The 18,425-nt window shown below is 48.8% G+C and overlaps 3 protein-coding genes across 4 annotated transcripts; 1 reads left to right on the top strand and 2 right to left on the bottom strand.

Annotated features, from left to right (window-relative positions):
• Window position 1: 1 nt before the first annotated feature.
• Maf1 (MAF1 homolog, negative regulator of RNA polymerase III) lies at window positions 2-2,883 on the bottom strand. The gene is made up of 8 exons (XM_051189207.1): window positions 2,747-2,883; window positions 1,844-1,975; window positions 1,604-1,732; window positions 1,366-1,531; window positions 1,122-1,243; window positions 916-1,035; window positions 651-782; window positions 2-525 (listed from the first exon to the last, which is right to left on the bottom strand). The coding sequence occupies exons 2-8, from the start codon at window positions 1,924-1,926 to the stop codon at window positions 504-506; spliced, it is 774 nt and encodes a 257-aa protein (XP_051045164.1). The 5' UTR covers window positions 1,927-1,975; window positions 2,747-2,883; the 3' UTR covers window positions 2-503.
• Window positions 2,884-3,354: 471 nt separating this feature from the next.
• Sharpin (SHANK associated RH domain interactor) lies at window positions 3,355-9,435 on the top strand. Of its 2 annotated transcripts, XM_051189205.1 has the most exons (9): window positions 3,356-3,920; window positions 4,298-4,472; window positions 8,029-8,151; window positions 8,240-8,381; window positions 8,463-8,571; window positions 8,653-8,806; window positions 8,880-8,995; window positions 9,092-9,220; window positions 9,292-9,435. In XM_051189205.1, exons 1-8 carry the CDS (start codon window positions 3,723-3,725, stop codon window positions 9,206-9,208), a joined length of 1,134 nt encoding a protein of 377 aa, XP_051045162.1. In that variant the 5' UTR covers window positions 3,356-3,722; the 3' UTR covers window positions 9,209-9,220; window positions 9,292-9,435. The 2 variants fall into 2 exon arrangements, with proteins under 2 accessions (XP_051045163.1, XP_051045162.1); XM_051189206.1 differs by lacking the exon at window positions 8,029-8,151 and having other exon boundaries at window positions 3,355-3,920.
• Window positions 9,436-10,573: 1,138 nt separating this feature from the next.
• Window positions 10,574-12,936, bottom strand: LOC127225607 (cytochrome c1, heme protein, mitochondrial). Its single transcript, XM_051189097.1, has 7 exons — window positions 12,814-12,936; window positions 12,026-12,222; window positions 11,821-11,947; window positions 11,567-11,724; window positions 11,318-11,478; window positions 10,942-11,042; window positions 10,574-10,859 (listed from the first exon to the last, which is right to left on the bottom strand). Exons 1-7 carry the CDS (start codon window positions 12,934-12,936, stop codon window positions 10,755-10,757), a joined length of 972 nt encoding a protein of 323 aa, XP_051045054.1. The 3' UTR covers window positions 10,574-10,754.
• Between the last annotated feature and the right edge of the window lie 5,489 nt (window positions 12,937-18,425).

Genomic DNA, 18,425 nt, shown 5'->3' with positions numbered 1-18,425 from the left:
CTAAGTCACAGAAACTTTTATTGGAAACGAATGAGCTGCAGCAAAGTGACACTCAGTGCATGTGGCCACCTGGTAAGGTGGGGGGGCAAAAGTGGGCACCAGGGGCTGGTCCAAAACCAGACCCCATAAAACAGTGGGCACCACTAACAGGGCTTCAAGTCACTGGCCCTTAGAGCTGGAGTGTACAGGCCCAGTAAGAAATACAAAAATAAACTCTGTGGTCCAGCTGTCCTGTCTGTGGCAGACTGTTGGTGCAGAGTCACTTTTCTTTCAGGCCCTGTGCTGTTTAATTCAGCCACAGCATGGGCAGTAAGGGCCTGCAGGGGTATGTGGACATCCACAGGCTGAAGCCAAAGGGCAAGGCAGGTATAGCCTTGGGCAGCGCCAGGACAGTGGCAGTGCCGCGGTGTAGCCAGCATCTGGGGAGGCTCTAGAGCTCCTTAGGTAGGCAGGTCCAGGCATTGGTCAAGGTTGGACGAAGCTGAGACTTCTACTTTTCCTCATCACATACAGATCACTGGAACCCTAGGAAGAAGTTGGCACACAATAGGACTTCAGGAGGTTACCACCCAGACCAGGCAGAGGGTCCTACCCACTCCAGGCTCCGGAGTTTGGGGCCATGACTGCAGCCTCCTCCACCTCCACCACACCTGTCTTCCTCCATGGTGCTGGTCTCTGCCTTGCCCTCACTGCCTCCACCTCTACTCTCTTCATCAACCTCTTCCGCTTCCAGTTCCAAGTCCAATGCATTGCCTGCCTCTGAGGGTGTGTAGGTAGAGCCACTGGGTGGGGACAGAAACAGCAGTCTCAGGAACACTTAACCCAGGCCTTCCCAGGGAGAGTAAGAAAAGCCAGTGAAGGAATGGTGTGAGTTGAACAGAGGGGATGGAGAAAGGGAGGGGCGATGGTACCAACCTGATGGAGCGGCAGCTAAAGAAGACAATTCGTTTTAGACGCTTGTTGTAAAAGAAATAATTGAATGACCAGAGGCTTCCATCTTCCCCAAAGGGGTCTGAGTCCAGATCTGGATTATAGCTGAAGAGTGAGAAAAGCAGAAGTATGAGGCTCCCTCCCACTGCCACATACACCTGCCATGTCTACCCACAAAGATGTGAGCCCACCTGTAGATGTCACACTCAGCTAAGCAAATTTCCTCATCCACTGCATTCCACAGCTGTGGCTTCAGGGCCTTGAAGTCTTCCCGCACAGCTGAGAACAGGCTGCAGTTGACTGCATTTACCACCTACAGTAGGTTACAGGGATGACAAGAGTCCAGGGAAGCAGGTAGAATGCAAGAACCTACTCAAAGTGGGGAGGGCAATGGTAATGAGTATAAGGTTTTTGGGTCCCTCTTCCCATCCTTACCCAGCTGAGGCTGGGCTCCCGGCTGAATTCATGACTTCTGGCTGTGCTGAAGTCATAGTCTGGCCTAAAGGACTCATTGAGTGTGGCAATCAGATAGAAGAGGGTCTTGCGGCTGCACTTGTCACTTAGAGGGCTTTCATCTTCACCACCCTGGCTCTTGCTCAGTCTAAATAGAGATAAATGTCAACCTTGTTCACCATCCCACATACCCCAAAATATAGGTTCCACCTCAGCTTACCTGCTAGGACTGAGGCCTGAAGTCTGGGGTGGGGACAGTGCCTCCAACACATGGGGCTGGCCCTCCTGACAGAACTGCTTGAACATGTGTTTATCATCACCTGCCATCTTACACGAGTAGCTTTCAATCCTACAAAATGCAGGCAGCATCGTGGAGCATACTGACCCTGAGCTGAGGATTTAACTCAGGGGCCAAGATAGTGGCCTCTGAGAGTCTGATCCCCAGAGCCTCCAGCCTTACCTGCCAATAATATGGGCATCTCCAGTCTCCACTGTCAGTTGCGAGTTGATGGCCTCAAAGCTGGAGTTCTCCAGTAGCTTCATGTCCTTTGGGATGGGGCTTCTTGTGCTGGAAGGACTAGTGCAGTGCTACCTGAGAATATGGGAAGCCAGGTATGACTACCTAGCTCCAAAAGGCTCTGCCTTCGCCTTCCTACACACTAACAGAGTACTGTCTGCAGCTGGATCTAGCTGAGTCCATCATGCAGCTCCTCATTCTCCCCTTACCTGCCCCTGAGCACTCAGCATTGGCAGGGGGATAATCCTGTTACTCAGGATAGCAAGACCAGGTCCTAGCTCAAGTCCAACTCCTCCTACACGGTACAAGAGTCCTGGAGCTGGCTGGGGGGCTCCTACTTCTGGACAGTCCGTCTCTCGAAGTTCTCTAGACCCATCAGCACTCTGCAGACACCCTCAGACTGTACTAAGGTCTTCAGTCATGGTAAGAACCTGCAATCTGGTTCCGAACCGGGCACCTAGGGCTTAAGCCTCGAGGGTCACTTGTATGGGCGCTCTTTCCCAGTTCTATGGGTTGCTTCCCTGTTTCCTGGCGAGAAGAGGAAACCCATGAGTTCTTCAGTTCTATTTGCAAATATGCCTAATTCTCTCTTTGTACTCCAAAGTACGGCGCCACCGCCTTCGCTGGCTCAGGCCAGCAATCTCCTGGTATTGCCGCCCAGGACGCAGAGGCACCAGATTCGTAAGAAAAAACTACAAGCCCCAGGAGGCAGTGCACCAAGATAGGAGCTCTGGCCAGGCAGCGGTAAAACTACAAGTCCCATGAGGCAATGAGGAGGCGCGAGACCTGCCGGGGATTGTGGTTCCCACAGTCCGGGACCGCTCGGAGGAAAAGGCAGACACCCACCTGCCAGGAACAGGCTAGATCAAGCCAGGCTAGCTGGGCTGCTTAGCGTCGGTACTGAGATGACCGCGGCGCGGGCTGAGCGCGGCGAGTGTTCCTCAGGACTGGAGGGCGGCTCCGCGGCCTCCACTCGGGTCGCACTGTATCCGGGGGAAGAAGCTTCGCGGCGACGTCCCGTTACTCCAGGCCCTGCTGGCCCAAACGGGCTGCAGCCGCGACATAGCCCCGCCCCCCTGCAGTACCCACTTTTGCGACCGACCTGCCGCGGACCGCTACAGATCGCACCAGACAGCAAACGAAACAGCGACCTCAGCCTCCCCGGGCCGGACAACAACAAGCGTCCGACAGGCCCAGCCCCACTCCTCTGAATGGTCCGCTCCAACCTCAAGATCCAGATCTCGACAAACCATTGGGAAACTTCTCCGCCACTCAGCCTTTTCTTCCAGTTCTACTGGCTGTGTACCTTGTCTGTCTCGCCTTCGATTACGAACGCGCCTCCCTCTTAGTGTTCATTGGTTAGGGCTACCTGCCCCGCCCCCGGGGCCAACCCTGTTCCCGGAGTGGTACAGACTAACCTATTGCGTCTGGTGTGTGTGTGTGTGTGTGTATAAATATAAATATATATGTGTGTGTGTTTTTGTTTGGGTGGGTTGGCGCCCGGCCCCTGCCGGTTACTGGTATTGTCTTACGTCGGGCAGCAGCTATCGCCCGTTCAAAGCTTTGAGAAAAATCCATCCTTGCCTTCATTTTGTGACCGGCACTTGGTCTCTGACACCAGCTTGGTCTCTGGACACAGCTCAAGCGTGACTAGCGTGCCTGGAGATCTTGGACCATCTATCCCTGAGCACGGCGGGAGGTCAGACTCAGGTAGTGCGCGGCACTGGGTCCTTCTTGTTCTCCACGCCTGTTGCATCCGGAACCTAGGCCCATAGCCCGAGTTTCTGGCCGACGGAAGGCTCAGGACTCCGCCGCACGAGATATGGCGCCTCCCGCTGGCGGGGCTACAGCGGCTGCAGACCCTAGTTCACCTGCGGTGCTCTTGGCTGTGCACGCCGCGGTGAGACCCCTGGGCGCCGGGCACGACACCGAGGCGCAGCTGCGGAGGCTGCAGTTGAGCGCGGACCCTGAGCGGCCTGGGCGCTTCCGGTTGGGGATATTGGGCACCGGGCCAAGGGCGGTGAGTGTGGGCCCGAAGAGCGGAGTCAACCCTCTCTTCATTCCCTTGCTGACTGCCCTTAGGCAGTTACTTTGCTTGTCTGTAAAAATGGGATTAGGCTTCTTTAATCTCAGCACTCGGAAGGCAGAGGCAGGCGGATCTCTTGAGTTCGAGATCAGCCTGGTCTACAGAGCTAATTTAAGACTTGAGAAACCCTGTGGTGGCGGGGCTGGGGAAGGGGTGGTGGTGGTTAATGCTTTACAAACTCTTCGTGAGGAATTGATAACAGGCAGGAAAGGTTTAGGACAGTAAAAATGACCTCTACTTGTTTAATTTTCCTTTGCTCTTCGGTGTATACAGATGAGGAGCCACTGACCCAGCACTCTCCTTCTCTTCAGGTCAGCTTAGAATGGCCCTTGGAGTCTATTTGCTATACAGTCCGTGGCCCTAACCAACATGAGCTTCAGCCTCCACCCGGAGGGCCTGGAACCTTCAGTGTGCACTTCCTCAACTCTCAGGAAGCACAGCAGTGGGCAGCACTAGTGCGAGATGCCACCGCGGAAGGACAAAATGGTCAGTGTCGTGGAATAAATGCTCATTTGAAGAAGTCCAGGCCTCCTAGTTGTGGGTGGGGACAGTGATAGGAGAAGCTGGGCATCTAGGAAAGCGTCCAAGAGGAAGAAAGTGGAGAAAATAAGAGGTACAAGCGCCGACACCTGGAGTATCAGAAAAGGAAGAGCAAGCATTCTGCAAAAAGAAAGAGTTCAAGAACAACAGGATTGTGTTAAGTGGAAAATAACAAGTTCAGGTCTGTGCAACTTAAAGACATACTCTATAGTCATATGGATTGGTGTAGATGAGATTAGAAAGAAGACCAGAGGACCTTAGGAAATGGAATTAGATAGGTTTTATGGTGGCTTAATCGGAAGAGATAGTGATTAAGACTGAGATAGAGGGATCAGTTAGTGTGAGACTTGTACACAGTGCCTACTTTGACATAGCTTAGGCTCTGGAAGGTTAAAGATTGGGAGTTGGAGAAGTCAGCCAAAGTCTGAGAGGAAAACATAAAGACAGCCTTGCATGTAGACCAGTGGTTCTCAACCTTCTTATTTCTGTGACCCTTTAATATAGTTCTTACTGTTGTGGTGACCTCCAACCATATAATTATTTCATAACTGGCCGGGCAACAGCAGTCACACCTTTAATCCCGGCACTCAGGAAGCAGAGGTAGACAGATATCAGTGAGTTTGAAGCTAGCCTGGTATACAGATTGAGTTCCAGGACAGGCTCCAAAGCTACAGAGAAACCCTATCTTGAAGAGAAAAAAAAAAAAAAAATAACTGTTAATTGTACTACTGTTACGAATCATAATATAAATATATGTGGTTTCCAATGGTCTTAGACAACCCCTGTGAAAGGATCATCTGACTCCCCACCCACTGATGTAGACAGTGCTCTTGGGAGATACAGGAAAGCTTACAAATAAGACCTGAGGAAAAGCTGCTAGGTGAACAGAAAAACAGTATGACTGATGTAAGAGAGGCTGGGGTACTTAAGTCATTCATTATATGTACTCAGCCCTTGCTTTATACTATTCATTATGGCAAGTATGCAGTTCAGACTGATCTCAAACTCAATATATAGTCCAAGCTGGTTTTGAATTGTCATTGATCCTCTTATCTCTGTACCCAGAGTGTTGGTGTTATAGATTTGTACCACCCAACTGGACACTACTCTTCTTTTTCCTTTGTGTGTGTGTATGTGTGGTATGCATGCTTTTGTATGTGGGCACACATGTGCACAGCACAGCAGATATGGAAGTCAGAGGACAACCTTGGGTGTCAGTCTTCACTTTCTACCTTGTTTGAGACAGTGTCTGCTGTTAGCCTCTTTATTAGCCAGGTTAGTTTTCCCTAACCCCCATGAAGTTTCTGAGTATTCTCTTGTCTCCATTCCCATCTTATTGTAGGAACTTTGGAATTACAGATATACACTTCCAAACTGGGCTACACAGAGAAAGCCTGTCTCAAAAAACCAAAACAAAAAGTTGTACAGTACGTTAACCTGCTGAGCCCTTCCTGGGCACTTTTAATTTTTTTTTTTTTGGATTAAAATGTCTTATGTGTGTGAATATTTTCTCTACATGTATGTCTGCACCATGTGCGTGCTTAGTGTCCTTGAAGGTTAGAAGGCATCAGATCCCCAGGGACTGGAGTTAGAGATGGTTGTGAGCTTCCATGTGCTTTCTAAGAACTGAACTCTACTCCCCTGCAACAGTAACAAGTACTCTTAACAGCTGATATAGCCTGTGTGCACTTTTAAAAAACATGATCCAAACTTCTAACTTGCCCTCCTTGGAACTTTCTATTTTTTTGTTTTGTTTTTCAAGGCAGGGTTTCACTGTATAGCCTTGCTGTCCTGGAACTCTGTAAACTAATCTAACTAATGATCTCTGCCTGCCTCTGCCTCTAGAGTGCTAGGATTAAAGGTGTATGCCACCATCACCTGGCTTAAATGATTTATTTTTATGTGCATTGGTTGTCTCTGTGAAGGTGTCAGAACCTCTGGAACTGTAGTTACAGTGGTGAGCTGCCATGTAGGTGTTGGGAGTTGGACCCGGGTCCTCTGGAAGAGCAGGCAGTGCTCCCAACTTCTGAGCCATCTCTCCAGTTCCTGGAACTTTCATTTGTAGAGTAAATAAACTTTCAGTTAGATGACTGAAGGAATAAAAGAGCTAGGAGGGAGGGCTACTACTTAAAATAGGTCGTCCTGTGTGTGCTGGCACACAAACACCTTTATTTCCAGCAGGTAGAGGCTGGTGGATCTGTGTGAGTTCGAGACCAGACTGATCTGCATAGTTCCAGGAGAGCCAGAGCTATGTAGAGACTCTGTTCCAAAAAACAAAAGATATAAGTAAAGAATTAAAAAGAAATAAGGTCTTATGGTCTTCCTAGGAGAATGAAATTTGAATAACATGGCTTAAGTTGTACAGCCCAGAATACAAGAAGTATAGAAGCTCCAAGGGGAACTTGTGCAGGTGACCTTCAGAGTTCAGGCAATGTGCCAAGTTCTTGGAATGTTCTACCCATTTCAGCGGTGAGACAGTTCAAGGGCCTTAGGTCACTATAGGAGCTGTCAGCACTGAGTGGGGATCCCTTATCGCAGTGTGCTGGCTTTGAGCAGGAGATAAGTAGAAACAGCAGTTTATCCAGTTCTGTAAGGATGCCAGAACAAAAAGTATAAGTATTCTCTGCAGATTGGAGAGCCAGGAGTACCCCTGAGGGTACCGAGAGGGGGGTTACTGACTACAGGTCTGTTGTTGGGCAGGAAATGGTAAGCTCCCATCTAAGGGGTTTATTTGATTCCACTAAACAGGAGGTGTACAGGTGGGACCAGCCAGAAGGGTTCAGAAAGACTGATACCAAGGTTAAATCAGATATGGCACCTGTACCAGAATTCAGGCAGGACTTCTGAGGATTTGGGGGGGGGGGTTAATTACTTTTATATGTGAATGTTGTGTGTGCGTGCTTGGGGTTTTTCCTTTTTTTTTTTTTTTTTTTTTTTTTTTTTGAGACAGGGTTTTTCTGTGGCTTTGGAGTCCGTCCTGGAACTAGTTCTTGTAGACCAGGCTGGCCTCAAACTCACGGAGATTTTCCTGCCTCTGCCTCCCAAATGCTGGGCTAAAAGCATGCGCCACCACCGCCCAGTTGTGTGTGTGTGTGTGTGTGTGTTTGTACCACTTGTGCCCCAGAGGTCAGGTCATTGAACCCCTAGGAAATGGGTTACAGGTAGTTGTTACCTACCATGTGGGTTCTGGGAACCAAAACTGACACCAAATGTTCTTAATGTTGATCCATCTCTCCTCTCTCCAGCTGAGAGTTATTTTTCTTGTTTTGAGTGCCAATGTTACGAGCTGTTTTTCCACCCGCCTGGGCCCAGTGCCGTGCTGTGCCTTGGACCGCTTGGCCATCCTGACTAACTTAATGTTATCTCCCATCAGGCCAAGATTGGGAGAAAAGGCTTAGCCAAAATTATGGCCTAAGGATTGTGGGATGAGGCAGAGAATGCAAAGGTCTTAAAAACCTGAGGGTGGAGACCACTACTAGCCTATCCCTATCTTCTCTCTTAGGCAATAGCAGCCCAGCCCCAGCCATGTGCCCCATTTCTCCACCATGTTCTTCTGTGGCTCAAATAGCTAAAGCAACTCATCCTGAGGTGGATCTTCCTCAAAGTTCTAGAAACTTGAAAAAAGGTAAGGATAGACTGGAGAGAGCTGGGGATCTGTGGCTGGTGTTTGGTTGTGATAGCTGGGTTGTAATAGCTGTCTTTTCTCCCTGTAGAAGAGTTGGCTACACGCCTGGCCCAGGCCATTGCAGGTGGGGATGAGAAAGAAGCAGCCCATGTGGCAGCAACCTTGGCACAGCATCATGTGCCTCTCAATGTCCAGCTCATGGAGGCCTGGTTCCCACCAGGTCCCATCAGGTAAGGCCTGATGGTGCTTACTCTGTCCTCCTGACCCTCCCAGGTTAACTGTTCAACCCTCTGATCTCCATTTTGACACAGGCTGCAAGTCACAGTTGAAGATGCCACATCTGTTCTGTCCTCTGCATCATCTGCCCATGTCTCACTGAAGATCCACCCACACTGCTCCATTGCAGCCCTCCAGGAACAAGTGAGCATGGGACATCAGGAATCTTACACGTATAGCAGGGATCCTGGGTAACACTGCCTTGCCCTGATGTTCTGGCCACAGGTGTTCTCAGAATTCGGTTTCCCACCAGCTGTACAGCGCTGGGTCATTGGACGTTGCCTATGTGTACCTGAACGAAGCCTTGCTTCCTATGGGGCCTCTCAAGATGGGGACCCTGCTTTTCTCTACTTGCTTTCAGCCCCCCGAGAAGCTTCAGGTTAGTACTTTATGGGGGCAAGAGAGGTGGGGTGTAGTCTTGAGATGACTCTGAGCCTTCTCCTCTGTCACAGGACATAGCCTTCAACCCTCCAAGATGGATGGGAAATTAGGACACTTGTTTCCTCACTCATTGGAACAACCTCATACCCTCCAGCCAGCTAGTGCCAGTCTCCCAAGTCTCCCTCAGGTGGGCAAATAACCAGAGCCTCTGGGAGTGGGCCAAGTATGGGCAGCTGTGGGCACTGGAAGATGGGAAGCATCAACAGTTTTTCCATGTTCCCAGCTTGGCTGGTCTTGCCCTTCCTGCACTTTCATCAATGCCTCAAATCGCCCTGGCTGTGAGATGTGTAGCACCCAAAGGCCCTGTACTTGGGATTCCCTTACTACAGCCTCTACCTAGAAGCCACCAAAGGTACAAGAGGCTGGGTAGGGATGAGGGGATACAGTGTAGAACAAATAGGAATAACCTATCTTTTCCCCCAGGTTACAGAGAACATGGCCCTCCTGTCACAGGCCCAAATCCTTGGACCACCACCACTTTAATGGGGACCTGTGCTTGTTGGGGACAGAGATGCAGTATTAGGCAACAAGAGCCACAAGCCAGTAATTAAAGACACATAAGAACCAGCCCGTGTCCTAGTCTTAGTAAAGAGTTGTACCGGTCCAGCTCCCTGGGGCGAGGAAACAGATTCTACCCCTCAGTAGCAGATGAGGTTCCCCAAACCACCACTAGGAGATTACTTAATCCCAGGAGTCACAAAACATGATACTGGGGCCTCTTTCCAGAGCCTTCAAGGCTACAGGTGCTCCCCAAACCTGCTAGGGGTTCCTCTCATTAACTCTGGCCCTGTTGTTGCCCTTCTTGAATCCTATATTCCAGTCACCTCTATTTCCAGAGCTACTTCAGTCAATATAATACCAGCAATGGGGACTGGGTATTTTTCCTCCACCACAAGGATGCTTTAGTACTGAAAGTCATGAGTCTTATTTATCTTATCAGGTCATGCTTTTGTGACCCTCCTGACATTTGTCACCATTCTTTATGAGTAGAGGTACCATGCCTCTTTATCAATCAAGTCACAGACAGTTTGGCCTAGATATACTACCTAACTGCCCTGTAGACTACTAGGTATCATTCCCTGATAAATACCAGACACTTCCCACATGTGTCTCCAGCACAACCCTTTTATCTATCCAGTCAAGACTAAGGAGACATCCCAAGTACCCTCTGCCTATCTACTTCCAATTGTTCAACACTTCCTGAGAACTTCCTCATCTTCCCAGGTAGCATTGCTCCACCCAGTGTTACTTCTCCAGGTCTTCCTGCTGCTTGCTCCCTGCTGCCAACAGTATGGAACACAGTTGGTGGATACTCTATATAAACCCCTTTCTAGCTCTGCCAAGGCATATCCATTCTGCTCAACAATGCTGCTCTTTTTTAAATAAAATATTTCTTTTGACACTGTGTGTGTGGGTGCCTGTGGAGGCCAGATGACATCGGATCCCCTGGGACTGGAGTTCCAGATGGTTTTAGAGCCATCATGTGAATGGTAAAAATTGAACCCCCAGTCTTCTAGAAGACAGCTCTTGACTGCTAAGCAATCTCTCCAGTCCAAATGGTGCAGCTCTTAGCAGCCAATTTTTGCATTCTGGCCCACATGTGTAACTCCCAGGTACTGGGCTGGGAAGGAAACAATATTGCAGGGAAATATGGGCTCCAGGGTTCCTTGGTAATATGGGTTTCAGTCATTGAACATCTAAAATGTATGTTGAGAAACTTAATTTATTCCCACACTGAGGGCTAAAGGAAGATCAGAAGCCAGAGTCTGGTCTCCTACCCCATTTCCTTGTATCAGATGAAAAGGGGCTAGGCCTGAAAAGGCCTAGGACTTCCTGGGCTGTTGAGGGCTTGTTCAGGCAAGATGACAAGCAGATACTGGACAGGATCACTTGGGTGGCCGATATGCCAGCTTTCGACTCTTTAGAACTGACCATTTATGCCGCTTCATGGCATAGGTCAGGGGCAGCAGCAAGCCCATTATCAATAACATCTAGGAACAAAGCAAGCTTAGAAAAGGCAGACAGGAAAGACCCCTTCCCTGTGCCCACTGTAACCCTTGCCCAACCCTTCACCTTGAGCCCCATTCGTTTCCGATGATCATGCTCTGGCTCTGATGCCCATCGAAGGAAGGTGGCAACATCCTTGGCTACTTGTGACATGGTAGCTGGGGTACCTGGGCCAAAGACAAATGGTGAGGGCTACCTTTGGGGACCTGTGCCAACCCGGGGTAACCCTCTGTGCACTGTGTTCCACAGAGGCAAGGACCTGCCATTACCAAGACTTCAAAGGGACAGGAATCCTACAGGATTATGGAAATTGTCTCCAAAGCCTTTTTAGATACACACAGTCAACAAACATTCCAGGTGAGAAGGGAGCAGATCTCTAGACCCAGGAATATAAGAGAAGCATGCTGGGAGCAGGAAAGAATCCATGGTCAAGGACACTCACCATCATCATACTCCAAGACTTCAGTGTAGATGGGAGGAGCCATACCAATGGCCTGGCCAGGAAAGTAAGGATTGAAGTAGAGGCCTTCTCGCAATGACACCCCAGTGGGGGGATCACAGTAACCAGTGAGCAAGGAGAATACATAGTCCTCACCACCATGCCTAGAACCAGAACCATGGCTCTCAGTCCTTAACAGAAGGCTGATTTCCCTCCCTGTTTCCAGCTCCACACTCTAGGCAGCCCATGTACCTAGCTCGAACAATGTAGCTGAGGTCTGGGGGTAAGGCTCCATTGTTAGCAGCTCTGGCAGCCTCAGGGTTGGGGTATGGTTTTGGAAAATAGTCAGACAGCTTCCCAGGCCTCATGAACATCTCCCCATCATCATTAGGGCCATCCTGGACCTCCACCTGCCACCAAGAATCCCATCACAATCCTTCAACCACTCACAGAAGCCCCAATCCCCGAATTCTCCACCATCTTTTGCCCTCCCCCAACACACCCACCTCTTCAGCCAGCGCCTTTGCTTCGTCCTCAGTGTAGCACACTCCTACCAGGTGACGGTAAGCCACATAATCCATGCTGTGGCAGGAAGAGCACACCTGCTTGTATACCTGGAAACCCCTCCGGATGCTAGAGAAAGGATTAAAAAAACTGAACATTTCAGTTCACCCAGAAACGCCCACCCCCACCTAGCTGCTACACACCCACCTGGTGTGGTCCAAGGAGGAGAGGAGGCCACGGTGAGACCATGGGTAGCTGGGAGGGTGCAGCTCCAGGTCACTGGCACTCACAGCAGAATGCAGAGCCACAGCTAGCCCCGCACCCCCTGCTGCTAGCATGCCCAACGCTGACAGCATCACCTTCCGGCCTCTGGAAAGGCCAGACTTCGAGGACAAGGACACTGCCTGCAAGAGCCTCGCTCAGCACCTGCCAAGACCCCATCCGCCCACCTGGGGATCTGAATGGGCGCCCATCTCTTCCACTCAACCACCCAGCACTGGCCACAGCCCGCAGAGCGCCAGAGGCCCACTGCCTGCCGCATCCGTCACTGCAGTAGACTCCTCGGCCACAGCTCGGCTTTGTAGAGCAGGAGAGGAGTGCTCTCGGAGCTTAAACCAGGAGACAGGCCTAAGTGACCAAGAGTGCAGCAGCAGACCAAGGTCACCCGCAGCAGGCTGAGGTCAGGCTGGGGTCACTTCAGGGCATCAGCCAGGTCTAGACAGCTAGCCTCGGGAGTCGTTCTGGGCGAGCCCTCCGCAGAAATTTCCCTTCCTGACCCCACCACAGCCAGAACCTGGGCTCAGGCCAGCGTGCCCTGTCGCTCCGAGGCGTGGGCACCCAGTCTGGCTTCCCGTGTGCGCCGGCCAGTCAGCGGGGAGCCTGCCGAGTCGTAGGAGGTACGTGGGGGACCAATGCCGGCGCGTGCCCGGATCCTCCCCGCCGTGACCTTCAGGGCTGAGGGGCGCGCGGTGGCCACGGCCCGCGCCAGTACTCACCTGCGGTGTCCTTAATGGAAGATGCCGGGACCGCGCGCCGCCCAGCAGGCCCGGAGCACTTGCGCCTGGAAGCCCCATGCCCCGCGGCCCCAGCACCGATCGGCCAAACGATGCCGCCGCCATGACAGCCCCCTTTAGTGCGGCCGCCGTTCCCGTCGGCCCCTGCGAGCCGACGAGAACTCAGACCACGCGAGACCAAGACAGTGGGCGGATCCAGGCGGTGCTGGATAGGGACCTGTCCAGCAGAGGTCCAGTCCTTGTCCAGCTTTTCTGGTCAAGGGGAAAGTTAACATTGTGCCTGGCCGCGACACTAATTTTATAGTAACAATACCTGGATTTTTGTTTGTGTTTGTTTGTTTTTGCTCTTCCTCATTACGTCCACCGTTGCAACCGGCGAGTTTTTTTTTTTTACTATAGTCCCAGTTTCTTCGCCATCACCCCGCGGATCCCGCCCCTCCAGTTGAGTCAGTGGAGAATCTCCAGAGAGCTAAGAGCCGCTGGCCCACCCAGGCCCAGTGTGTCGGCTGTAGTGGCTCTCTAAGCAGCTCCCCTCTCCACAGTCAAACCGGTGCAGAAATTCTCCCTGACCAAATTCCTGACTCGACTTCTTGAGAACCCTCCTAAATGGGGAACACCATGATTTTCGGTCCATCATAAAGCTGGATGTAATCTTCCTTAGTAAGGAATTGATCACCCTGGCATTCGGCGCTACTTTTTTTTGAAATCCAAATTGGCACAATGTATGGGTGGTTTGGAGCGACGCACTACAAGAATTCCTTTGCCGTTACTATTAGGGTGACTCTAATGATGAGTTTGGCCACAGGAAAAGATATATCAGTTTTCAAGACTCAACAAAGCCCGACCTGTAAACTGGAAATGAGGAATCAATGATTAGAAACTATCCCGTGGAAGTCCTGCCTTACACTCATATCCTCTGTTCTCAACATTGTTCCAAGCATTGAAGGATACTTCATCCACAGCACTGAAGGAAGGCTGAGAATGTAACACAGTTGGCTGAGTGTTTGCCTAGTGTACACAAAATTTGGGTTCCATCCCGAGCACACACATATGCACCTGCACACTAAAAAGAAAAAAAAAAAAAAAAAAAAACAAAACACAAAAAAAAAACAACTTTTCAAGTACAGTAAAAGCAAAAACTGGCATGGTAGCTTATGCATATAATTCAAACATTTGAGAGGCTGCCAAGAATACAAGGTCAGTCTGGGCTACATAAAGAATACCAAGCCAGCCAAGGGAACATAATTGGAATAACAACAACAACAAAAAGACTAATGAGATGGCTCATCTGGTAAGGGCATTTGGGCCACCAAACCTGGGGACGTGAGTTCAGTTCCAGGAATATACATGATAGAAGTTGAGAACTGACTCCTGTAGATTATTTTCTGATCTCAACCTATATACCATGGCATGCATGGACCATGAATTAAAAATAAATAAATAAAGCTCAGCACAGTAGCACATTCTTTTAATCCCAGCACCGGGAAATGATGCAAGCAGATCTCTGTGTTGGGGCCAGCCAGGGATACATAGTAAGACCTTGTCTCAAAAACCAAGAAAACCCAAAAGGTAGCTAAAAATTGATCAAAAGCCTAAATTTAATTTTAAATTACATTTATAATTTTGTTGGAATGAGGCATGTTCATACCTCATGAGTGTGTGAAGATCAGAAGCTATCTATGGGTGTCAGATCTCCCCTTCCTCCATGTGGGCCCTGGGGGTTCAAACCAGACTTGAAGTTTGGATAACAAGCATTTTTTACTCACTAAGCAATCTCATTGGTTCCAACAGCCAAATATAAAACTATAAAACCATTGGAAGGGAATACCATAATAAATCTTTATAACCTTGAATTACTTAATGGTTTCTTTCTTTTTTTTCTTTGTTTTTGAGACAGGATTTCTTTGCATAGCCCAGGCTGTCCTGGAACACACTCTGTAGATCAGCTGGTCTTGAACTCAAGAAATCATCCTACTTTTGCCTTTCAAGTGCTGGGATTAAAGGCATGTGCCACTACCACCAAAGGCACAAATAACCAAAGAAATATTAATAGCTTAGACTTCTTCAAAATTACATTATTTTTCTTGCATCAAATAACTCTAAAAAATATAAAGGGTCACCCAGCAGTGGTGGCACTTGGGATGCAAAGGCAGGCAGATTCTTTCTTCAGTGGGCTTTTTGGGGTGTTACTCACCCAAGAAAGGGAACCCATGACCTAACACCAAAATTCAATTTGGTGAATTACTACATTCTTTAGTTTTAGTTTTTGGAGACAGGGTTTCTCTGTGAAGCCCTGGCTGTCCTGGAACTTGCTTTGTAGACCAGACTCGCTCAAACTCACAACCTCCTGAGTGCTGGGATTAAAGGTGTATGCCACCACCACCCAGCTGAACTGCTGCATTTTCATTGGGGTTTCTAACTTCATAGCTGAATGCTCTCTCCCTTCAGAACCCCTATCATGCTGTGCATTACACACACTTCTGGCACTGGCCCATACATTTAATCCCAGCATTTGGAAGTTGAAGCAGGAGGAGTGCCTAGAGTTCCAGGTCAACTTGGGCTACAAGATGAAACTTCTCAGAAAGAAAAAAAATAGTATGTCCACACAAAAGTTTGAACATGAATATTAATATAAAATAGCCCAAAATAGAAATAACTCTAACTATATCTACCATGTGATGAACGAATAGACAAAACAACATATATGAATGGACTGTTTAATTCCATCATGAGAAGTGAAACATGGTACACACTCCAGCATAGATGGACCTTGAACTCATCACATTAAATAGAAGTCAGGCATGAAAGACCACATGTATATGACTCTATTCTTATGAAAGTCCTACACAGGTGAGTATATGAGAAAGTAGGAAGTACACTAACTGTGCCAATGGCTAGAAGGGGAAGGGAGAATGGGCAACAAAGGCTGAGGAATACAGGGATGTTCTGGGGGTGATGACAATGTTCTTCCAAGGCAGGTGGGAGCTGACTGTGCAGGCTTAGGAGACAAGTGAGCAGCTTGAGTACCTTGGTAAAAGTGGCCATTCTGTGAAGTTGGTTTTGTTTGTTTGTTTTTCTTTTACAAGTTCATCTTTTTATTGGACATGTTAACAAGAGGCTTAGTCAAAGAGACAAAAGTCATGTCATCATCAGACTCCTCAGATTCTTCCTTCTTTGCTTCCACTTTCTTCTCCTCAGCTGGGGCAGCAGCGATAGAAGGGGCAGGACCACCCGCTGGTGCAGCTCCAGCTGCTGGAGCAGGTCTACAAGCCCCTATGTTGCAGATGAGGCTCCCAATGTTGACTGGCCAAGGCCTTTGCAAAGAGGCCAGGCCAGAAAGATTCAACACTGACACCAGCTGCTTCAATGAGGGCATTGAGTTTTGTCTTTCGTGACCATCACCCATCATGAAGGATGAGGGCAGAGTAGATAGATGCAGGTGAGCTCAGAGACAGAGGCCATGTTGTGGACTGTGGGCATGGTGCTAGTTACTGGATGAGGTGAGGTTCTTACCCAACTTGGCCTTAGCTTCCTTGGAAGAACTGAGCACCTTGGAGGCAGCTGAGGAAAGGCTCATTTGCTTTTTTTGAGACAGGGTTTCTCTGTATTGCTTTGGAGCTTGTCCTGGAACTCACTCTGTAGATCAGGCTGGCCTCAAACTAACAGAGATCTGCCTGCCCCTGCCTCCCGAGTGCTGAGATTAAAGGCATGTGCCACCAATGCCTGGCGTCTTCGAAGACCTTTATAATCAGCCTGTGATGGCTGAAGCCCAGAAAAGAGACAGCCCTGGCCTGGAAGCAGTACAGTAGTGAGAGGCCCCCACAATGCAGGTAGAGATGAGGCAGACAGGCAGCTGCCATCAGGAGAGACAAGTAGACAAGTGGCAAGGGGCATTTTCTCACCCCTCACCAAGGGGTGTGTAAAATATGTGTCTGTTCACCCCAAAGAGAAAGAGTCCAACAGAGAACAAGCACCTTGAGCAATTAAGGAAGGAGCCCAGCAGTTGGAAAAAAGCCACCAAACACCACCATTCTCACTGTTGGTCGACTCTGTAATACAGGAAATAGCGCAAGCACCAAAGCCAGATGAAACAAGTCTCATCTTCTGAGAATATGTAGACTTGGGTCAGGGCAACCTCTCCAGGTTTAGGAACAAAATACTCCTGCCTTGGGCTGTGTGCTAGGATTACAGTGTTGTCCTCTGTTGCCGAAATTTACCTTAAACAACAAGGTTCTTGTAATCCCCTTGCATCAAAGCCTTCCAAGTAGCTAGGACCATATACATAAGCCATCTTGTTAACCCCACTGTTTCCCCCATCGTGTACAGAGATTTACTATGTAACCTAGGCTGGCCTCAAACTTGTGGTCCCTCCACTTCTTTCCCAAAAAGAATTAGGATTATTACACTCATGTCACCAAGCCTAGTTACCTCAGATTTTGGGAAAATGCGCGTGTGTGCGCGATGCCACACACACACATACACACACACCATTAGTAAAAATCAAGACAAATTTCCACCACCTCCCCAACAAATGTTTCTGGCCCTTCTCAACATACATTAGATGAAAAATACTCTAGATATGTTCAAAATCATGTGAAATTATTGTTTAGCTGTATTTCTGTGTATGTTCCCTAAATAAATATATGCCCACTGTGCTTTAAGTGACTGCTAAAGTTCTATTAAAAACAGCTGAGGCCAAAACCGAGCCAAAATATAGGGAGGGGAATTTTGTACCAGATGATAGCTCAAAGACAGAAGGCACACAGACAAGGGTTCCTAGGTAACTAAAGAAGAGAAGGCCCATGACATTTCTAGGATACAGCACTCCTGAGGGCAGACAAAGGAAGCAAGCAGGGCAGTAATAGGGCCTTAAGGATCAAAAATTGGCAACTCAGGCATAACCCACAGGCTCCTACCCAGGTAGGTAAGTGGTCTCCTCAGGGGATCCTAGGGAAAGTTTTTTATTTATTCTTCTCTCATACATTACATCCCAATTGCAGCTTCCCCTCCATCTACTCAGAACCTCTGGAAGAGCAGCTAATGCTCTTAACCTCAAAGCTATCTCTCCAGCCCCGCAAAGAACCTCTTAAAATAGTTCCAGAACTCGGGAGGCAGGTGGATCTCTGTGATTCAAGGCCAGCCTGGTTTACAAGAACTAGTTCCAGGACAGCTTCCAAAGCCACAGAGAAACTTTGTCTCAAAAAACTAAACCAAACAAAACAAAACAAAACAAAACAAAAACAAAAAAAAAAAAAAAAAAAAAAAAAAAAAAAAAAAAAGTGAATCTCTAGGCTAGCCTGGTCTACAGAGCAAGTTCCAGGACAGGTTCCAAAGTCATACAGAGAAATTGTGTCTCAAAAACCAAAAATTTTGTGTATATGTCTATATGTATGTTAGAGGACCACTTGAGAGGTCTAGCCCTCTCCACAATGTGGATTCCCAGGATCAAAGTCAGGTTGTCAGACCAGTAACAGTAACCAGTAACCTTTATCTACTGACCCACCATTGTGGCTCCAAGTAAAATTCTTTGAGAACCACTTGTACCTCCCAAGGCCAAGAGGGACCACTCATGGGAAAATAGTTCCCATCAGAGA

This window comes from Phodopus roborovskii, unplaced genomic scaffold, assembly GCF_943737965.1.
Source record: "Phodopus roborovskii unplaced genomic scaffold, PHOROB, whole genome shotgun sequence".
NCBI classification, from domain to species: Eukaryota; Metazoa; Chordata; class Mammalia; order Rodentia; family Cricetidae; genus Phodopus; species Phodopus roborovskii.
Note: the sequence above shows the minus strand (reverse complement) of the source record. Positions and strands in the feature narration are given on the sequence as shown.

Coding starts and splice junctions, on each gene's coding strand:
- Maf1 (XM_051189207.1), bottom strand. CDS start 1,926: ATGAAGCTACTGGAGAACTCCAGCTTTGAGGCCATCAACTCGCAACTG. Junction 783..915: donor TTTAGCTGCCGCTCCATCAG/GTTGGTACCATC, acceptor GTCCCCACCCAG/TGGCTCTACCTACACACCCT. Junction 526..650: donor AGCACCATGGAGGAAGACAG/GTGTGGTGGAGG, acceptor ACTTCTTCCTAG/GGTTCCAGTGATCTGTATGT.
- Sharpin (XM_051189205.1), top strand. CDS start 3,723: ATGGCGCCTCCCGCTGGCGGGGCTACAGCGGCTGCAGACCCTAGTTCA. Junction 3,921..4,297: donor TGGGCACCGGGCCAAGGGCG/GTGAGTGTGGGC, acceptor CCTTCTCTTCAG/GTCAGCTTAGAATGGCCCTT. Junction 8,996..9,091: donor GTCTCCCAAGTCTCCCTCAG/GTGGGCAAATAA, acceptor CCATGTTCCCAG/CTTGGCTGGTCTTGCCCTTC.
- LOC127225607 (XM_051189097.1), bottom strand. CDS start 12,936: ATGGCGGCGGCATCGTTTGGCCGATCGGTGCTGGGGCCGCGGGGCATG. Junction 11,725..11,820: donor CAAAGGCGCTGGCTGAAGAG/GTGGGTGTGTTG, acceptor TCTTGGTGGCAG/GTGGAGGTCCAGGATGGCCC. Junction 11,479..11,566: donor AGCTACATTGTTCGAGCTAG/GTACATGGGCTG, acceptor TTCTGGTTCTAG/GCATGGTGGTGAGGACTATG.